We start from the raw sequence: 17,395 nt of genomic DNA, 5'->3' as shown, positions 1-17,395 counted from the left end.
AACTTATAAAAACATTGTAAGATAATTGTTCCTAATTCTGTCTCAAAGCTTGCACTCAGAAACTTCAAGTTTCAACTGTGCTAGCTGCAGATCTGTAGCTCTCCGAAAAAATATATTGATAGACCAGAGAGCTACAGTGCCACCCATTGAAAAAACTGTATATTTATTGCGCACAAAAAAGTGCGCTCGGTTCTCGATTTACTTCTCCATGTTTTTAAACTGTGATCTCAAAACATTACTAACCGTGTGTTCCGAACATATTCTTTCGCTGTTTCCACAACCAAACATTCCTCATAATTGTTGTTAATAGTCCTCCTGACCCTGATATTGTAATAATAGAACATTTCGCTTATTTATACTGCCATTTTGGTTTCAAAGATAATTCGGTCCAATATGCTTCTTTCAGATGTCAACTACGAGAGTACTTGGCAGAGGAGAAAGGAATGTTTAAAATCTTCCATTTTTTGCAATTAAAGTAAGAATTTGGAAGAATTAATCAAGAACCGAGCGCACTTTTTTGTGCGCAATAAATATACAGTTTTTTCAATGGGTGGCACTGTAGCTCTCCGGTCTATCAATATATTTTTTCGGAGAGCTACAGATCTGCAGCTACAACTGTGCATGAAATTCTTCTAGATGCAAAATTGCTTTTCAATAAATTAATACCAAATTTTCCTTTTCCCTGCATGGTGATCTATATCTGCGGTATGGTTTTACAATTGCATTGATGCAAATTAAAAAGCAGCCCCTCAGACATACATGTTTTGGGGTCTATCACTTTTGACTGTTTGATCGCCAGTGGCCAGACAGATCAGCTAATGGAGCAGCTGTCTATGGTTTAATACGTGTTTCAGGGGGCTTCAGGTTCAGATCATGGTCTGGATCATTACAAATTCCTCCTTTCCTATTACACCTTGATCCCAATAATAACTGACAAATAATCAGGCAGAATCTAATATTTAAGAGACAAAAATATAAAAGAACACGTTTATTTGCTAAATCAATTATTTTAATACTGCATTTTTTATCCAACATCTTGGTTTTGCATTTTAAATTGCCATAACTGAAGAGAGTGGTTATAAAATGAACAAGTTGCTATAAGGTTATTGAATGAGGCACTGTGACACCAGTCTGCACCATATCCCAGAGACACATCTTCTTCATAGTGATGTAACACACACATCTTCCCATCTGTTTAAAGAAAGCAGAAAATATTGTCATTGTCTGTTCTTTCCATACAGTTTCTTTAATTATGCCAGGGCTGTTTAGAATGGAGACAATACATATCATCAGGTCTAAGTAGGGTTGGCAGCCAGGGCTGCTTGCACCTGAGGGTGACAAACCTACTCACACCTGAAAATATGTTAACTTATGTCTTCTTCTAAACAGTCTATAATAGTTTTAAATTCCCTGGGAATTTCAGTTTAATAAATTAAAGTAAAAAATATCTGCTTCACCTCTTGTGTTCTATCTACACTGCTCCAATTCCAATTACATACTTTGGAAGCATGTCAACAGACAATTTTGATGTTACCATTAGAATTTATTGTTTTCATATACACTGTATAGACATGACTTATCTCCCACAAAATTTTCATTTTAAATTAAGGGAAACAACATAGTTGTCACCCTGCATGCTAGCTTAAGCTATTTCATTTTCATATAAAGGGAGACAACCCAGTTGTCACCCTGTGTGTGAAGGTGAAGTTCTCGAATTGTTTCCCTGCACTTGATATGCTCTAAATCAATAATATTGACCGTATAATTCCGAAGAATACAGTAATAGTTAAATTTTGTCAAGGCTATTTCATCTAAACAATGGATCTACCTTGGTAACAAGTACCTGTTCTAGTAAAACTACTGTGAATTTTCATGAATTATTTTGCTTTCTGTCATTCTACTTAGTCACCTGATACACTGCGAGCATCCACTACATGGTAGCCATTATACATTGTGGCTGTCAGGATCAAGTGACCATCCTTTGGGTGCCACTTCACCCTCCAGATCCCCCCTCCTAACTGTGTGTCACCCAGGGGCTGCTTCATCTGCCTGCTATCCCACACCAAGAGGTGTTCATCATAGCTAAAATAAATGGAAACATCTACTTTAACAAGGGAACATTTAAAAGCATTGAAATATAAGTATCAAGGCTAAATAAACAACTAGCATTCATTTTCTTTACCTTTAATTCATTAAAAAAAAACAAGAAGTGTGTCCATATCTTTTATATTTGGCGTCATATTATCAAATAATATAAAAAGTTGCACAAATATAAATCTAATTAACATTGAAGCCTGTGAAGCAGCTTATTGCAAAGGTTGATTAGAGTTTCTCAAATGCAGGTTAATCTCCAAGGTTAAAAGGTCAAAAATAGTTTTCCACAGAAAGGACTTGTATTCATCAGCAATTTTGGGCATGTGATTGGTCATGAATGATTAGCAGAGGACAAGAAGACCGAATGATAGGAGATCGGAATTCAGTGGTGTCTGACCTTGTCAAAAAAGACCGACGTAGCATCAATATATAATGGTACCTGTGAAGTATGAAAGCCAAAGAACCAGCCATTCAAAAAATTACTAATATTTGAAACATGGGTCAAACTCAAATGTCAAATGTCAAAGAGTCAAGATCAATGATACCCAGGGAAAGGACTTGTCACAAGAAATATGGTATACAGGGAAATTTTCGTCCTCATTTTATTTTCGCCCCTTTCACCCTCTTCATGATTTGGTGAATTTAAAATGGGGTGAATAAAAAGAACACAGCATAGTTTCCTAAACAGAAAATATAGCTGGGCAAATTAAAAACACGACAAATTTGCTGCATGTGCAAAAGGGCAAAAATAACCATGTATACAGTACACAGGAAAAATAAAAAATACCTAGCATTAACAATAGGTGGGACACCACAGTCACAATTAAATTCGCTGTGTCCAAAGGAAGGTCTTGTCACAAGAAAAACACCTGTGAAATGTGAAAGCCCTGATTCTAACTGTTCAAAAGTTATGACAATTTAAAGGTTTTTTTAAATGTAGACCAAACTCTAAGGTCAGGGTAAAAAATATTTAAAGCCAAGAAAGGTCACAATAAAAGTATATAACGTATAAGTGGAAATTTTAGCGAGACGCAAATTTAGCGATTTGTCTTTTAAAATGGGTATTTGATCTTTAGTGAGAAGTATTTTTAGTGATATTAAAAAAGGTCACTACAGAGGCCATTACAATTAAAACACAGTTAATTTTTAGCGATACATGTATTCAATTTTAGTGATCTCAGCACCCTCGCTAATAATGCCAAAATTAAATCCCCCCTAAAAATTCTGCTTATACAGTATATGAAGTATGAAAGTCCTTCAGCACCAAGTGTACAAAAGTTATGACCAAGTCTCAAATGAATGCAAATTTTTGCCAAAGTAGGTCAAACTCCAAGATCCAAGTCAAGAAGTCAATTACATGTATATTTATAGAAAGGTATGTCACAAGAATACACACGTAAAATCTTTAAGCCATTATATCTCCAAGCAATCAAAAGTTATGGACAATGTTACAATTTTTATAGACAAACAAACAGATTAACAGACAGACAGATGGATGGACAGGACAAAAATTATATACCCCTAAATCTTTGTTTAGGGGGCACTAAAAATTTACATTTCACTCATAGTATATAGGTTTGCCTCACCTGCCTGTGCAGAGAAGATGCTCTCTGACTGGATTAGACTGAATACTGCACACACCCATCTCATGTCTACAAGAAAAACATTCACTCCGTAACATGAAATTTTGGACAATATTATTATTCCATAATATAAAAGTGTTTAGGACATAAAGACAATGCAATTACCTGTGGGTTTACTAATTTTAATGTACAACATTATGCTAGAACAGAATGGGGTTGTTATATATGGTAATATCTTTCTTTTAAATACACAGTAAATACATGCATGTATATAAAGTGAAATTAATGCATGTTTCAACTTCTTGTACCTTTTACTGGAGAAGATGGGTGAGGTAGATTTCTGTCTCAGGTCCCAACCCTTCAGTCGGCAATCATCTCCCCCTACAAGTCAAACAATACAATGATAAAGATACAAGTAATAAAAATGCTACTCTTCATAATGAAAGATCCTTACATCTTGCAAATGCTTAGATTTAGTTAAATTTACAATGTATCACTACATCATTAGTCTTTGTATTTATAAACACCTGAAAATAAAACATTGGTGTCCCAGTAATTAAAGGCCGTAATCCAGGCTTCATAGTCATGGGCTTTCCATGAGGAAAGAAGAGTGAGCTCCCCTGAAATCAGCTGGTGGACCCGAAGGTGGCCATCTGACGAGGAGGTAGTCAGCTGTGGGGGGCCACTAGTCAAAATAAAAAAAGAATATTAACTCTGGTGACATAGTTGTATCTATGTAATAGTATATAATGAGGAATGACATACTATTAAACATTAAAATGACATAACTTTTGCATGAAAATGAAAAAGTCCATGTCTTACTGTAGATATATTCATCATTAGTGGATTTAAATTGACTTGACATTCTACATACTGAGTATAATTTCATTAACAGGTTATACATACATGCTTTTTTTTAGAATACTAACTTGATGTATAAATAGTTTGATCCAGTCATTTAAAAATTTGGTCAAAGGACTAATAAATAAAGTGCCGCGCCACAGCATGATACGCCCGTCAAAAAAATTACAATTTTCTTGAACAGTTTAGGTGCAAGAAAATCACATCAAACTTGCCCGTGATTCTAAGATTTCGATGATTTTTCAATTCCTTAAAATATTTATCCATCCCCTGTGATGTAGGCATCAATTATAATAAATATTACATAACTGATAGATTTCTGTGCTGGTTGTGTTAGACCTTGTCAAATGCCCATCATCAAATTAGTCTTAACAACTTAATCTATACCAAATTAATTTTGAAAAAAAAAGGCTGGCCATCAAATGACATATGTTATAAACTGACCAGCAGTTCTTCTGTCTAATCCCCAAAGGGTACAGATAAGAGACAGCTAGCCTTCCTACATTGAACTCATTAATAAATCTTTAACTGGATGCTTGTCAACTCATTACTACCAAGAGATGAATGGGTCTGCACTATCTACTATAAATTTTGTTTAAAAACATATAAAATACTCAAAGATTTTTTTTTTTTGTTGAGATTTAATTTCCAACAGGTTTTAATATGTAATTCATATGGACATGCTGATTCCACCCCACCCCATAAAATTAGTTTTTAAATTAATAATATTACATAATATCAGATTAGTCTACAATGCAATATCAAATTAGTTTTAATTACTTTTCATCAAATTAAGCTAGTCAACAAGAGCTATAGCCTATTTTTAATCAAACAGGCTTACCCATTTGCCCAATACTCAAGGGACAGATAACACCAATGCTCTGGCAGTTAGCTCCTCGCACTCAAACCCATTAATTTCTCTCTAATTTGACATGCAATTTTCTGTTATCAAAATTCTTTTTGACCAGTGCTTGATAATTACACTCAAGGGAGAGGTAGGATTTCTCTAACATACATTATATTTGTTATAGATTGCTGTCAAGTATATGCTTTAATAAAATAAGTATTTTCTTGATTTAACACTTTTTTAATAAGAACAGTGCAATACTCTTACATTATTTGGGATGTGTAAATAAATAGTAAAAAGACATATTTTTTTTTTTTAATTTCACTTAAATTAAAGGTCACAGTGACCTTGAAATAGGTCGCGACACACCTTCTACCTAAGACGCATAAACTGGCCAAGTTTGATGATTGTAAGTCTTATGGTTTTCTTGTTATGGGCCGGAAAGGATTTTTCCATATTTGGCTATAACTTCTTAATTAAAGGTCAGAGCGACCTACTTTTTGTACGCGACACACCTTCTACCCAAGATGCATCAGATGACAAAGTTTGATATTCCTAGGCCTAGTAGTATTAAAGTTATGAGCCGGAAACGAAAAAGCTAACAGACAGACGGACAGACGGACGGACGGACAGACGGACGGACACGAAGCCTATAACATAATACGTCCCGTCTTAAGACGGGCGTATAAAAATGATTTAAAAAAAACTAAAAAAGTTATCTCAAGACTATTTACAGAATGTGAATTTTATGCAGATGTTGACAAGACTAGAGCTCTATGTCTATATCAAAGATGGGTAATTATTTCTTACTTTACCTTTTAGTAATTTTGTTTGCCCAGTCTAGGGACAGACCTAATACACTTTCTCCAAGGGTCACCCCTGTAAGCTTTGTGATCTCAGCTGTTGTGGATCCACCACCCATTTCACCTCTGTGGTTCATCACATACAGTTCAGCAGCACCTACAGAATTGACCAATCCAAAGACAGGGTTTCCTCCAACCAGGTCTGGGCTCCACTTAATGTCAAGGACACCGGGCATTTCTGAAAAATTCATCAATATCTTTTTTAAAAAACAATTTTGATTCATTCTCATAAAGCTGTTTAAATGATTTCTTTTTTTTTTTTTAAATTGTACAAATGTTTATTGTATAAACTTAGCTGCAATAATGTAGCCCTCTCCGATTTTTTTTTTTTTTTTTTTTGGGAGAGGGCTACAACTCCTTAGGATCTCTATAATGGCGCAGATGCGGCAGTGGATCACTCCCGCACGGATTTCGGCTCAAATTATCAGTAAACGGCTATTTTATTATTAGCTCTTACCTGGAATCCAAATATGTAATTATGCAAAACATAAATCGATCCAAAAATATTCACAACGACCCATATATCGGTTATTTTTCGTGTGTGTCACCAGCTTAACTTGAATTTATCCGCCATGTTTACTGACCTTGATGGATTGTATTTTGGGACAGCCAATGAGAATTTAGGTTCTATAGGAGCGGATCTACTAGGAATTCCCTTATTTTAAGCATACGTATCGCTGTTTGCGCAAAAATAACACTTGAAATGGTTTTATTTATCGATGTTTTTGTAATATATTAAAGCACAATCGTTTATAAACATCAACATTTGCTTTATTTGGTTGTTCCAAATTTCAAGCGAAAGTCTCACTACGTCACGCGTGAACTGTCATGGCTGCTGAATATTGCAGCTGGGAAAGACACAGATTTATTTTACATGGTTTTCGAGTTTAACAGGCTATGTTGTTGACAGTGAATAAAAATTCCGTCTTATAAGAAGTAAGTTTAATGTAAAAATAATTTATTTTGCCTCCAATCACCCGTATCAAAAAAATATATTTGCACCATTACGGAGATGCGATGGAATTGTAGCCCTCTCCAGAAAATATCAGATAAAAAAAATCGGAGAGGGCTACATTATTGCAGCTAGTATAAACTTATTGATAAGTCAAATGCAGTATCTGCTATTGACCCGCTTATATTAGTGACCAGAACAGATTTTTTCTAGAATATGTTACCTGACCAATTTCAGATTAATTTTCTAATTTTTTATACACAATGGCCTTAATTGTCAGCAAATACAATATATCATTAAGTCAAATGCTGACTGACATTTTTCACCTTAATTTGTTAGGCCATTATTTACACACTGAATTGTCGACAGATTATTCTGTTATTCCCTGATCATGACAAGGAACACATACTCGGTGGATGTGAAAAGTCAGCAGGGGATGTTCACTCCTCCATGGCACCTGATCCTACCTCTGATGTTTTGGAGGTTTGTGTTTGCTCTACTCCAAATTTCAAATTGTATAGTTTTAGACTTTTCAGCTTCAATACTGTTCATTATCTCCATAATATTATACATTTCATGTATAATTTCAACAATGTACACATACATTACTGAGTAATTTTGAAAATGAAGTCAACAATACAAACCAATGACAGAAGTCTTTGTTAATGAGCAGGTCTCCTCAGCAGAGTTAAGTTTGTAGACCTGAACGTTTCCATGTCTGGTCTGATTGTTCTTTGTCTTTGTTTCATCAGAATTGTTCTGTTTCTGAAATAAATGCAGATAAATATCTCAAGCGTACTAAGTAACAGGTACATTATTATTAATGACATACAGCAAAACTTGTTTAGTACGAACACAGATATTGCGAATTCATGGATATGGCAAAGTTATCTTGGATCCCCAGCTAAATAAATTTAAGGAATTCCTTATGTGGATAAAACATATTATGGATATAGCGAAGTATTTTCACAGATGGTCCCAATGACTTCGTTATAACTGAGTTTTACTGTATATACTATTACATGCATACTTAAGGTCAAAATCTGAAACCTGTTAATAAGTAGCACTAGAGAAGGATGAAGTAAATCAACTTGAGTATAATACTTTGTATTAGCAACACATTACTAGCTTTTATTAGTTATGATTACCTTTGTTTCTTGACTCTCATCCAGTTGGTAGGTTCCACAAAGTAGAATGTCCTGATTTCCATCACATGGACACCATTCCACAGAGTCCGCATAGAATCCAGTGTCTAGAACCTGATAAATCTGGGACATTCTTCCCTCTATAGAATACCCAAAATTAAAATCATATGATTTTAAATTAAAACAATTATCATCATCTCAAGATTATAATCACTGCCAAACTTGTATTTAATTGTGATGCTCTTTCCCCACTGGCTACAAATAAAGTTTCGGGGTTTAAAGGAATCATCTTGTCCATCTGTTATCTCTTTATTAGGGAGAAACACTCAAAATTCATACTAGTACAGAGGGGGGGGGGGCTTATGACTCAAGAGTGTTGTTTTTTGTCCTTGAATCAAGGTCATTCTGGCAAGTAGAAGGACGCTCGTAAAACAGTATAAAATGCTTAACTGGACCAAATATAACTCTGTAATACAGAATCACTGGTGAAGTTTACACTTGGTATAGGGATTGCTAATGACCAGAGAACTAGCCAAAATGACCTTGATCTGATCTGAAAATGATCTGTCAGTGACCATAAACTTGCCAGAATGACCTTTGGTCAAGGTTATGACAAACCAAAAGGACATAAGCAATCTTTGTACCAAGTTTGAGATTTCAGTATTTCACCATAACAATTAATTTAAGTTATAGCCCAAACAAAAATTTTATCAATTTTCTGATGACCTTCAGTTAAGGTCTTGTCTGTACAGAGTAAGTGCATCCAGTGACTCTATATTATAAAGTTATAGACTAGCAAAATATTGATTTATCTTTTCTGTCAGTGACCTTGAATTTACTGAAATAACCCTGGTTCAAAGTCAAGACACATCCTTGAATCATAAGTAATCTCTGTACTGAGTATTAGCTTCCAGTGATTCTCCATTACAAGACAAAGTTATAGTCAAGACAAGAATTTTAACTTTAGTTATTCCAAACATTTATTTTAAAGTCAATTCATAAAATACTAGCATAGGCACTTGGGTCAAGGATAATGAATATTTTCTATATAATGTATTGTCGAGAAAATTTGAAATATATTTGAACTAATAAGAAACTTTTAGTATACTGTGGGATATGTAACTTTTAAATCTTGCATCAGATCAAATTTCCGTGACATTCTAGTGTATATCAAGCAGGAAGGTTTACAATTAAAAAACAAAATTAATACTGTGCAATGAAAAAATGTTACATGTACAAGTATAGTTCGAATTTCCTCGACAATACATTATACAGGAAATATACATTGTCCTTGACCCAAGCGACTAGGAATACTAGTACCATATTAACAAAAAATATTAGTATATTGTCTATCTAATAAAAACAATAATCTATTTAGCATTTATGGAAAGGGTTCAATCTATTCAATAAGCATTTATAGAAAGGGTAATATCTCAATTTTCTTTTTCAACTTGGAAAATAGAAAATTGAGGGGTTTTTTCTACTTCCAAATAAGTCAATATACTGATCAATGTGTCACTTTTTGATTTGATGTGGCGGTGCCTAAGAAACTACTGGGTTTTCTTTTTTTTTTGGCCTTAATGATGCAAAACAATTGAGAAAAATCTTTCTGTTTTATTCAAAAATTTTCAATGCACAGGTATTTATTTCTTTCACTTTGCAAACTTTAATATAGCAAGTTGATTTAAAATAATTTTCATGATTGACAACTTGACAAGGATCTAGAATCAAATGTACACATGATACAATGAAAAATGTTACAAACTTACAATGCAGTCTGATAAATAAAGGCTACAATAACAATTCACAATCAATAAAGGTATATGAAGATCTAAGAAAACAATCACATGACCCAGCATGAATTGATGTCAGAAAATGAACATAATTTTCTTTTGTACTAAAATAATTTTATAGTAGAAATTAAATGCCAATATCAATCAGCTGCAACAAATTTCAAAATTTTGAAGATCTCAAGAAAAAATGAGAAGATAAAAAAAATGATTTCAACAATGTCTTGACAAAATCCTCTGATTCAATCCTTTCTCCAGAACATAAAATATAAATAACTATATGAGACAAAAAATGTTTCGTTGATGCATGTATGAACACATTTCCTTAGGTCCTGGCACTTCTTTCGCATTCCATCAAACACTCTCGAACAAGAATACGTGCGTGAACAATTCCACGCTTCAGTCTCTCTACGGAGGTCTTACTTCCAGCGTAAGTTGGTCGAATATCTCTTCCCATGTCCTCAATAACAGCAAGCAGCTGTGTGTATTTGCTCTGAGATTGCTGCTGCTGGGCTAGTTGCTGGTTCTGAAGTTGCTGAAGATGTTGCTGCTGCAGCTGCATCAGTTGCTGCTGACTGAGTTGCATGGCTTGTGCAGGGTTGTGCCCCCTTCTCATTTGATTTGGGGAGGGTGTAGCTCTTACGTCTTCAGATCGCGGAGTTCCTGGATTACTCATAATGGCAGGCGAATTCACTCGACTGCGATCCTTTGGGGTTGATGTGCTGTCTTCCATCATGTTAAACTATAAGAATAACAAACAAAAAATGTTTCAATAATTTATTGATATTTACCGGTATGTATACAGATCAGATATAGCACATTTACTATCTACATATAAATGTGGACTGACATATCAGATATCTTATGTCAAAGTTAACAAAACTTTAAAAGATTAAAAAGAATTTCTTCTATGAGATAGTTTCTAGAAGTAATATCAAATGAGAATTTATTTTTACAATCTGTAATATATATTAGGTAATGAATAATTATGAATATGTTCTTAATCTTAGGGTCTAGATTTATGTTCTCCTTGATTGCCAAGAAGTGGGGGAAATCATATAGGAAAATTGATCTAATAATCCTTTTAGTTCTATATGCCTGGTTTTCGATAAAATGATTCTATCTTTTATGTAACAGTAGAGGAGGAAGTATTTGGCTGGACCAGGGAATCAAACTGCGCCCTGCATTACTAGTCAGCTGCTCTGGCAACTGAGCTACCTAGGCCAATATCCCTGGCCTAAACCATACATTACACTCTCTTTAAATTGTCTTCACCCTCAAAGACACAACCTAAGTTCTTTTAAGCCCTTGGTAGGACTTTCCCTGGCAAGGCCAGGGGGTGGTCAGCGACACCAAATCTGTAACAGGAAAGTTGTAAATGACACCTCAACCAGGAATCAAATATGGGATCCCTGCATCACTACTCTGAGGTGCTCTATCGACTAAGTAGTAAATTACCAAGAATGACATGAACATTCAACAATCAAAACCATTACATTTGTTACAGATTTGGTGCCATACGTTAACCATCCCTGGACTTGCTGGTGTAAGTCCTGCCAGGTACTAATAAGAACTTGGGTTTGTGTCTTCGAGGGTGAAGACAATTAATAGGAACTAATGTAATGTTTTGGGATGTGAATATCAATCTGAGTAGCTCAGTCGGTAGAGCTTCAGACTAGTGATGCAAAGGGAATCGGGTTCAATCCTGGTCCAGCCATACATTTTCTCCCTTTTCTGTTACATTTATATTAATAGCGAGCGCAGCGAGGCGGCGCGAAGCGCCGCTCGCGTAGCGAGCTCAATAGACTAACGTGTACGAACGGAGGAAATTCGGGTTGAAATCTGCACATTGTTTCAAGAAATTTTTATCTCACCGCGTGAAAAAATTCCAAACTCCCAATAATCCTTTGCGGTGCACAGCAACATGGTGGCTAAAACATAACAAGAACTTACTTGAAAAAAATTACAAACAACGATTTAATGCAATATCCATGCCACAAAACTATCGTTTGCGTTCTAAGTCTACAGGACTTTTTATTTGACGTCATATTTTCGTCACTTAACGGCTCGGGTATTTCCGATTTTGTCAGAAACTTCCAAAAAGATCAGAATTTCGATCCCGACGCCTGAGAAGTGATTTCTTTTTATTCTTTTCTTTTTTTAATGAACTGAGGATAGGCAGTGCAAGTAGTAACTGTGCAAAAGGTTTTTGATAGTAAATAACTGCGCTCGCCCCAACGGTCGCACCGTAGAACATACCCTCGTGTGCCCATATTTCGACGGTCTTTCAATGTGTTGCAATATTTTATTTCATGTAAACAAGAATCCATTGAAATAAATTGAGCGGTAAATTCATCATTCAAATTGTATTCTTTCCTGTGTAAAGATTTATCCAATTCGTCTTATCTACTTCTATTGGTGATGAGTTCAAAAGTGACATGTAAACAATGGGCGCCGCCATTACCGGGTCCTAATTTCGACGGTTACGTCATCGAGTTATATGCAAGCAATCAGGAAGGCCAAGCAAAACAAATTTTTAGTAAAAATAAATTAGATTAATTTTTTGCAATATAAGGTTACTTAATGGCAATAGTTGTAATTTTAACATTTAATTTAATCATTTTGTCACTACTCAATGCAATGAGGACAGAGGAATTAGTCATACTAGGTAGAGAACCTGTGTGTTGCAACAGTATTTCAGGTGACTAAATATTGACAAGGCACCCCATTCTTCGTTCCATCATACTGGGCCCATTTTGTGAATATACTTATGTCACTGTTGAAAATTTCTTGTGGCTTAAACTTCCAATATGTACACACCAATAGGCGTGAAAAACATGTACTTTGATGTCTTTTTAATAGGACCAGCCAACAAATATAAACAATTATTATAGTTAAGCTAATACAAACTGCATTTTATTTTTTTTTTATTTTTTTTTATTTATTTATATATATTTATTTATATATTTATTTATTTATTTATTTTTACATATAATACCATTATTAAATATTATTTTTAGTACTTTTTAATGTAAGTAGAGAATGAAATAATTTTGTTTTAAAAAGTAGAAATGGTGGAAAATTTTAAAAGAAACAAAACATAATATTCTAAGCATTGAAATATTTTCTGTGTAAAGATTCAGTTTTGTACTTTTAGTATAAAAAGAGAAAAAAGTATTTTAAGAAAAATACATTACATTTCAGGAAATTGCAAATGATTACCAACAAATCATTAATTTTAAGTACATGTATAACAAAACCCTTAGTAACAGTGATTTTAATTCAAAATATGATTAATTCATTGTTTTCTTTTTAAAAATTGTAGTTCTGATAAACACAAAATAAAATTGGCTTGGCCTTGTTTTCCAAAATTTTGTCGCGTGAATTTCATTACTGAATTGTCAGTCTATGCATACCGTATTTTGTCAAGTTATTTGTAGCAATCATAAACCATTAATCAGATTTCATATTTGTATCAAAAAGTGATTTTACGCAAGGCAGACATTTTTTTCGTCTAAAACTATATGAAACAAATGCTTTCCTGTCTGAAATGCATTTTCATCCATGATATACGTAATATGATCGCAAGTCTACAGGGGTACTATGTTTACACAGACCAGCCTGATCTCGCGAGAACGAACCAGATATAAACAAAATAACAAAACCGTCGAAATTCGGACCCTGTCGAATTTAGGACCTTCGACCATATTATTAATACAGTGAAGTCGCCAATTCCGGGTCACGTCAGGGTGTTTCGTTGATATTTTGCAAATCTGTTCAATTTAAATTTTATGCAATATATGTATTGAAAGAACAAATAGTGAGTCATCCAAACACCTTTTCGTTTTCAAAGTAGCTACACGGGAACAATATATACAGGGGTATTTCAGAAAGGCCCTGCTTCCCCAGTTACGAATCATTTTCTCCATTTCCGGGTCATGTGACTTCACGGTCGTGTACTATTCATGGAACGTTTCGGAACAGGATTTTTATGATGTTTAAACATAAAATAAGTCATCCAGCTTGGAAAAAAGTAAAACAACCACAGAAATAGGTTTAAATTATTTTTAAAACAACTGCAACAAAACAAATTGCAGTATGCAGAATTAAAAAAAATGTATTAGGATCAAAAATAATGTACAAGTAAATTCATTTATTAAAAAATGCATTTGAAGGGTTAACTCGATTTTGATTTTTAGAAAAAATATTTTCCATTAGAATACTTTTGATAATCAAGGTAATTACATGGTTATCGATCGGTTTTGTACATAGAATGTTGAAATGTTCATGCCACGAGATTGCGTGACCCGCAATTGGAGAAACTACTACAGTTTGATTTAATAATTATTTTAATTTTATTTGAGCAGCGATCATTATGATTGATTTCTGAGTTAAAACTAAATGCATTTGCCATACTTTCGAGTTCTTATTATTTATCTAGAACTTTTATATCAGCCTTTCTGCAGCGAACAAAAACGAAAGTAGCCAGTCACCGAAGCAGAAACATCCAAGTCTTTAATGCGTGAGTTTCAGAATTTCGATTGTCGGATGCTCTCTTAAAGCTGATATTCAAAATTTTGTAATTAATTACAGACAGAAAGACCAGTTCTTAACAACCAGCGTATTCATTAAGTTTTTTGCGCTTAAATTTTAACACTAGGCATAAAATACACGCTAGTGACCCGGAATTGGAGACGACCCGGAATTGGCGACTCCACTGTAGTCCACTGTACAAATATGAGTAGTCATTTGCTTACAAATTTTCCCTTTTCTTGTCAAAAAAAGTTCATGTAAATAACAATAAATAAGAAAAGTTTTATCAAGCTATTCTGAATAGCTTGACAAAGCTATAGTATATAGTTCATGGAGGGTAACACGAATCACCGGAATGCCCCGTAATCACCGAAATGCCCCTAAAAATCACCGAAATGCCCAACAAAACCACCGAAATGCCCTTACATATGTTTTTATATGATGTTTTTCATAAAAATTAATGCTTATTTTTTTCAGTAAAGCATAACTGACGGTAAAATTAATTATTTTCATGTTTTGTGCTTGAAGCGTATCGTACTTCAAAGGGCGATAACTCGTATTTGGTGATGACCTAGGAAGTGAAGTCTACAATGTTTAAAATCTAAGAAATAATAATGTCTTGTGATATTTCTCGGAGAAAATTAGATGACAAATGATAACTATGATAAAATAAAAAAAATTGACTTTCTTCTTTCTTCCTTTTCTTCCAACTTTTTGCATTGTGAACCAGGTTGTAACATTTATTCGTCTGCAGACGCCTGCTGGGGGAAAATAGGCGTAGCGTTAAAATATATATACCTGCCATTATTCATTGAGTAAATTTATCTTTTATTGTATATATTTACTTTTACAGACCATAAAGTTAACGTTTTACCAAACAAAACGAGAGAGGGGGTACCGGTACACCAAATTTCCGTGATAATTTACGACCGCGATGTAAGAATTTCAAAAGACAAATGCAGTCATAAAAAATGAAAAAAAGGTTTTAAACTTTGTACTTCGTTAAGGCCATGTAAATATTACTATTTCTATTAATGATTTTTTTATTCTGTTACTTGATTAGATACATAGTCAGTCGGGTCAAACATAATTGTACGGAACATTTCTCTTGTAAATTAGCAAACCTTTCCAAAGTAGCAATTGTTTCATAAAACGATGTAGGTGTATTCAACCCATTCAAAACTTAAAAAAAATTATATAGTAAAATTGTCAAATTTTACTATTTCTATTGAATCAAATGTAGTTCATTATCCCAGGATACCTGATGTCAATGTTTGTATAGCGCACGTGCGTAATTTCGATCACTGATTGTGATGTACCTGATTATGTAATATGACATAATACTACACACCTGTCAATAGATCAATTACTTAATTAATCCCAGTGAGATTAGCTGTCCGTGTATACACAGTGAACATAATTTCAGATATCCATTTGTTTCAGATGAATTAAACATAATAAATCAAATTAATTTTGTCTTCATTTTTTAATCATTAATACTAGTAAAAAAAATATGAAACTTAAAAAAAAATATTATTTCATAAACACAAAAACGAAACAAAACTATAATTTTGATAAATTTTGTTATTTTCTTTAAACATTGCAGTTCTTTTCTTTGCTAGTTACCAGAGGATCAAACATTCATACAAATTGAATAGAATTCCAAAAAGACAATCACAGTATTCAAGCATTGATTCTATTTTACTCAGCTGTTACTGTACTGATGAGAAGTGAGAGATCCAATCAAACTTTTATTAATAAGATTTTTAAAAAATGTTGCATTAATAGTCCCATTTTCATATCAGATAACAATGAAATTTTATTAAATTCATACATGGTAAATATTTTTTTAAAACTAAACGTAAAAAAGATCTTTCTATTTGCTTTAAAACTTAATATAAAGATAGGACTTTCCAGTAAAATTACACCAGTGTACTCCGTTTTTAGAAATCAAGAATATATGTAAATAATATTACAAACAAAATTTTAATTGATATGAAAAATATGACTTATTATTTTATATTTAAAACAGAAAAAAGAGAAAAATTAAAAATAAGACTTTTTTGGCACGTGCCTTTAATCAGTGAGAGTTATCTTTCTTAGATACTGTAACATACACAATCTTCTGTTCAAATAAAAATACTTACGTTAAAATTATGACATTTTTATTCGGTATCTAGGCTCTAGAACAGTTAAAGTCATCAATATTTATTAATTTTTTGTTTATATATAACAAAATAAGGGGCATTTCGGTGCCATTTCGGTGATTTCTTGGGGCATTTCGGTGATTACGGGGCATTCCGGTGATTCGTAGTACCGGTTCATGGATGGCAAATCAAGACAAAAGATTGCACTGCACTAGTCAAATATATATGGTATGATATAAAACACTTATACCGACCCGATTTACCAAAGAATTATCCTCAGATTAGAGATAACTTCAGCATACTTCTATTGCACAATAAACGTGATTAAAATATAATGCTGATGTCAATTAGATGCCAGATTAAATAACCTACCACTTCAACCACCAGCCAGCTTTGTTGTTTGGCAAGTCTATTACCCGGACAGGGAATATAAAATCCACTTTTGATATCCTTCTTTTCCCTAAATGTATAATCAAAATATAAATCTATAATCATTCATATACTAATATAGGTATATGTAATTATTCATGTATTTTGTTGGCATATCATATTATTTTTAAATTAATTTATTTTTACTAAT

The 17,395-nt window shown here is 33.4% G+C and overlaps 2 protein-coding genes across 3 annotated transcripts; both read right to left on the bottom strand.

Moving 5' to 3' along the window:
• Positions 1-838: 838 nt before the first annotated feature.
• Positions 839-17,232, bottom strand: LOC134265638 (diphthine methyltransferase-like). 2 transcript variants are annotated; one of them, XM_062747872.1, is made up of 9 exons: positions 17,188-17,232; positions 8,349-8,483; positions 7,845-7,965; positions 6,201-6,426; positions 4,205-4,362; positions 3,986-4,058; positions 3,681-3,746; positions 1,910-2,082; positions 839-1,191 (listed from the first exon to the last, which is right to left on the bottom strand). In XM_062747872.1, the coding sequence occupies exons 2-9, from the start codon at positions 8,475-8,477 to the stop codon at positions 1,025-1,027; spliced, it is 1,113 nt and encodes a 370-aa protein (XP_062603856.1). In that variant the 5' UTR covers positions 8,478-8,483; positions 17,188-17,232; the 3' UTR covers positions 839-1,024. The 2 variants fall into 2 exon arrangements, with proteins under 2 accessions (XP_062603856.1, XP_062603851.1); XM_062747867.1 differs by having other exon boundaries at positions 843-1,191; positions 7,845-7,959; positions 17,188-17,215.
• On the bottom strand, positions 10,461-10,868 carry LOC134265531 (cyclin-dependent kinase 2-associated protein 1-like). The gene has a single exon (XM_062747757.1). It carries the CDS (start codon positions 10,866-10,868, stop codon positions 10,461-10,463), a length of 408 nt encoding a protein of 135 aa, XP_062603741.1.
• Positions 17,233-17,395: the final 163 nt, after the last annotated feature.

Source organism: Saccostrea cucullata, unplaced genomic scaffold (genome assembly GCF_032062105.1).
Source record: "Saccostrea cucullata isolate Sc308-1 unplaced genomic scaffold, CSIRO_AGI_Scuc_v1 ctg157, whole genome shotgun sequence".
NCBI lineage: Eukaryota > Metazoa > Mollusca > Bivalvia > Ostreida > Ostreidae > Saccostrea > Saccostrea cuccullata.
Note: the sequence above shows the minus strand (reverse complement) of the source record. Positions and strands in the feature narration are given on the sequence as shown.

Coding starts and splice junctions, on each gene's coding strand:
- LOC134265531 (XM_062747757.1), bottom strand. CDS start 10,868: ATGGAAGACAGCACATCAACCCCAAAGGATCGCAGTCGAGTGAATTCG.
- LOC134265638 (XM_062747872.1), bottom strand. CDS start 8,477: ATGTCCCAGATTTATCAGGTTCTAGACACTGGATTCTATGCGGACTCT. Junction 3,747..3,985: donor CCCATCTTCTCCAGTAAAAG/GTACAAGAAGTT, acceptor TTTTTCTTGTAG/ACATGAGATGGGTGTGTGCA. Junction 2,083..3,680: donor CATCTTCTCTGCACAGGCAG/GTGAGGCAAACC, acceptor CATTTATTTTAG/CTATGATGAACACCTCTTGG.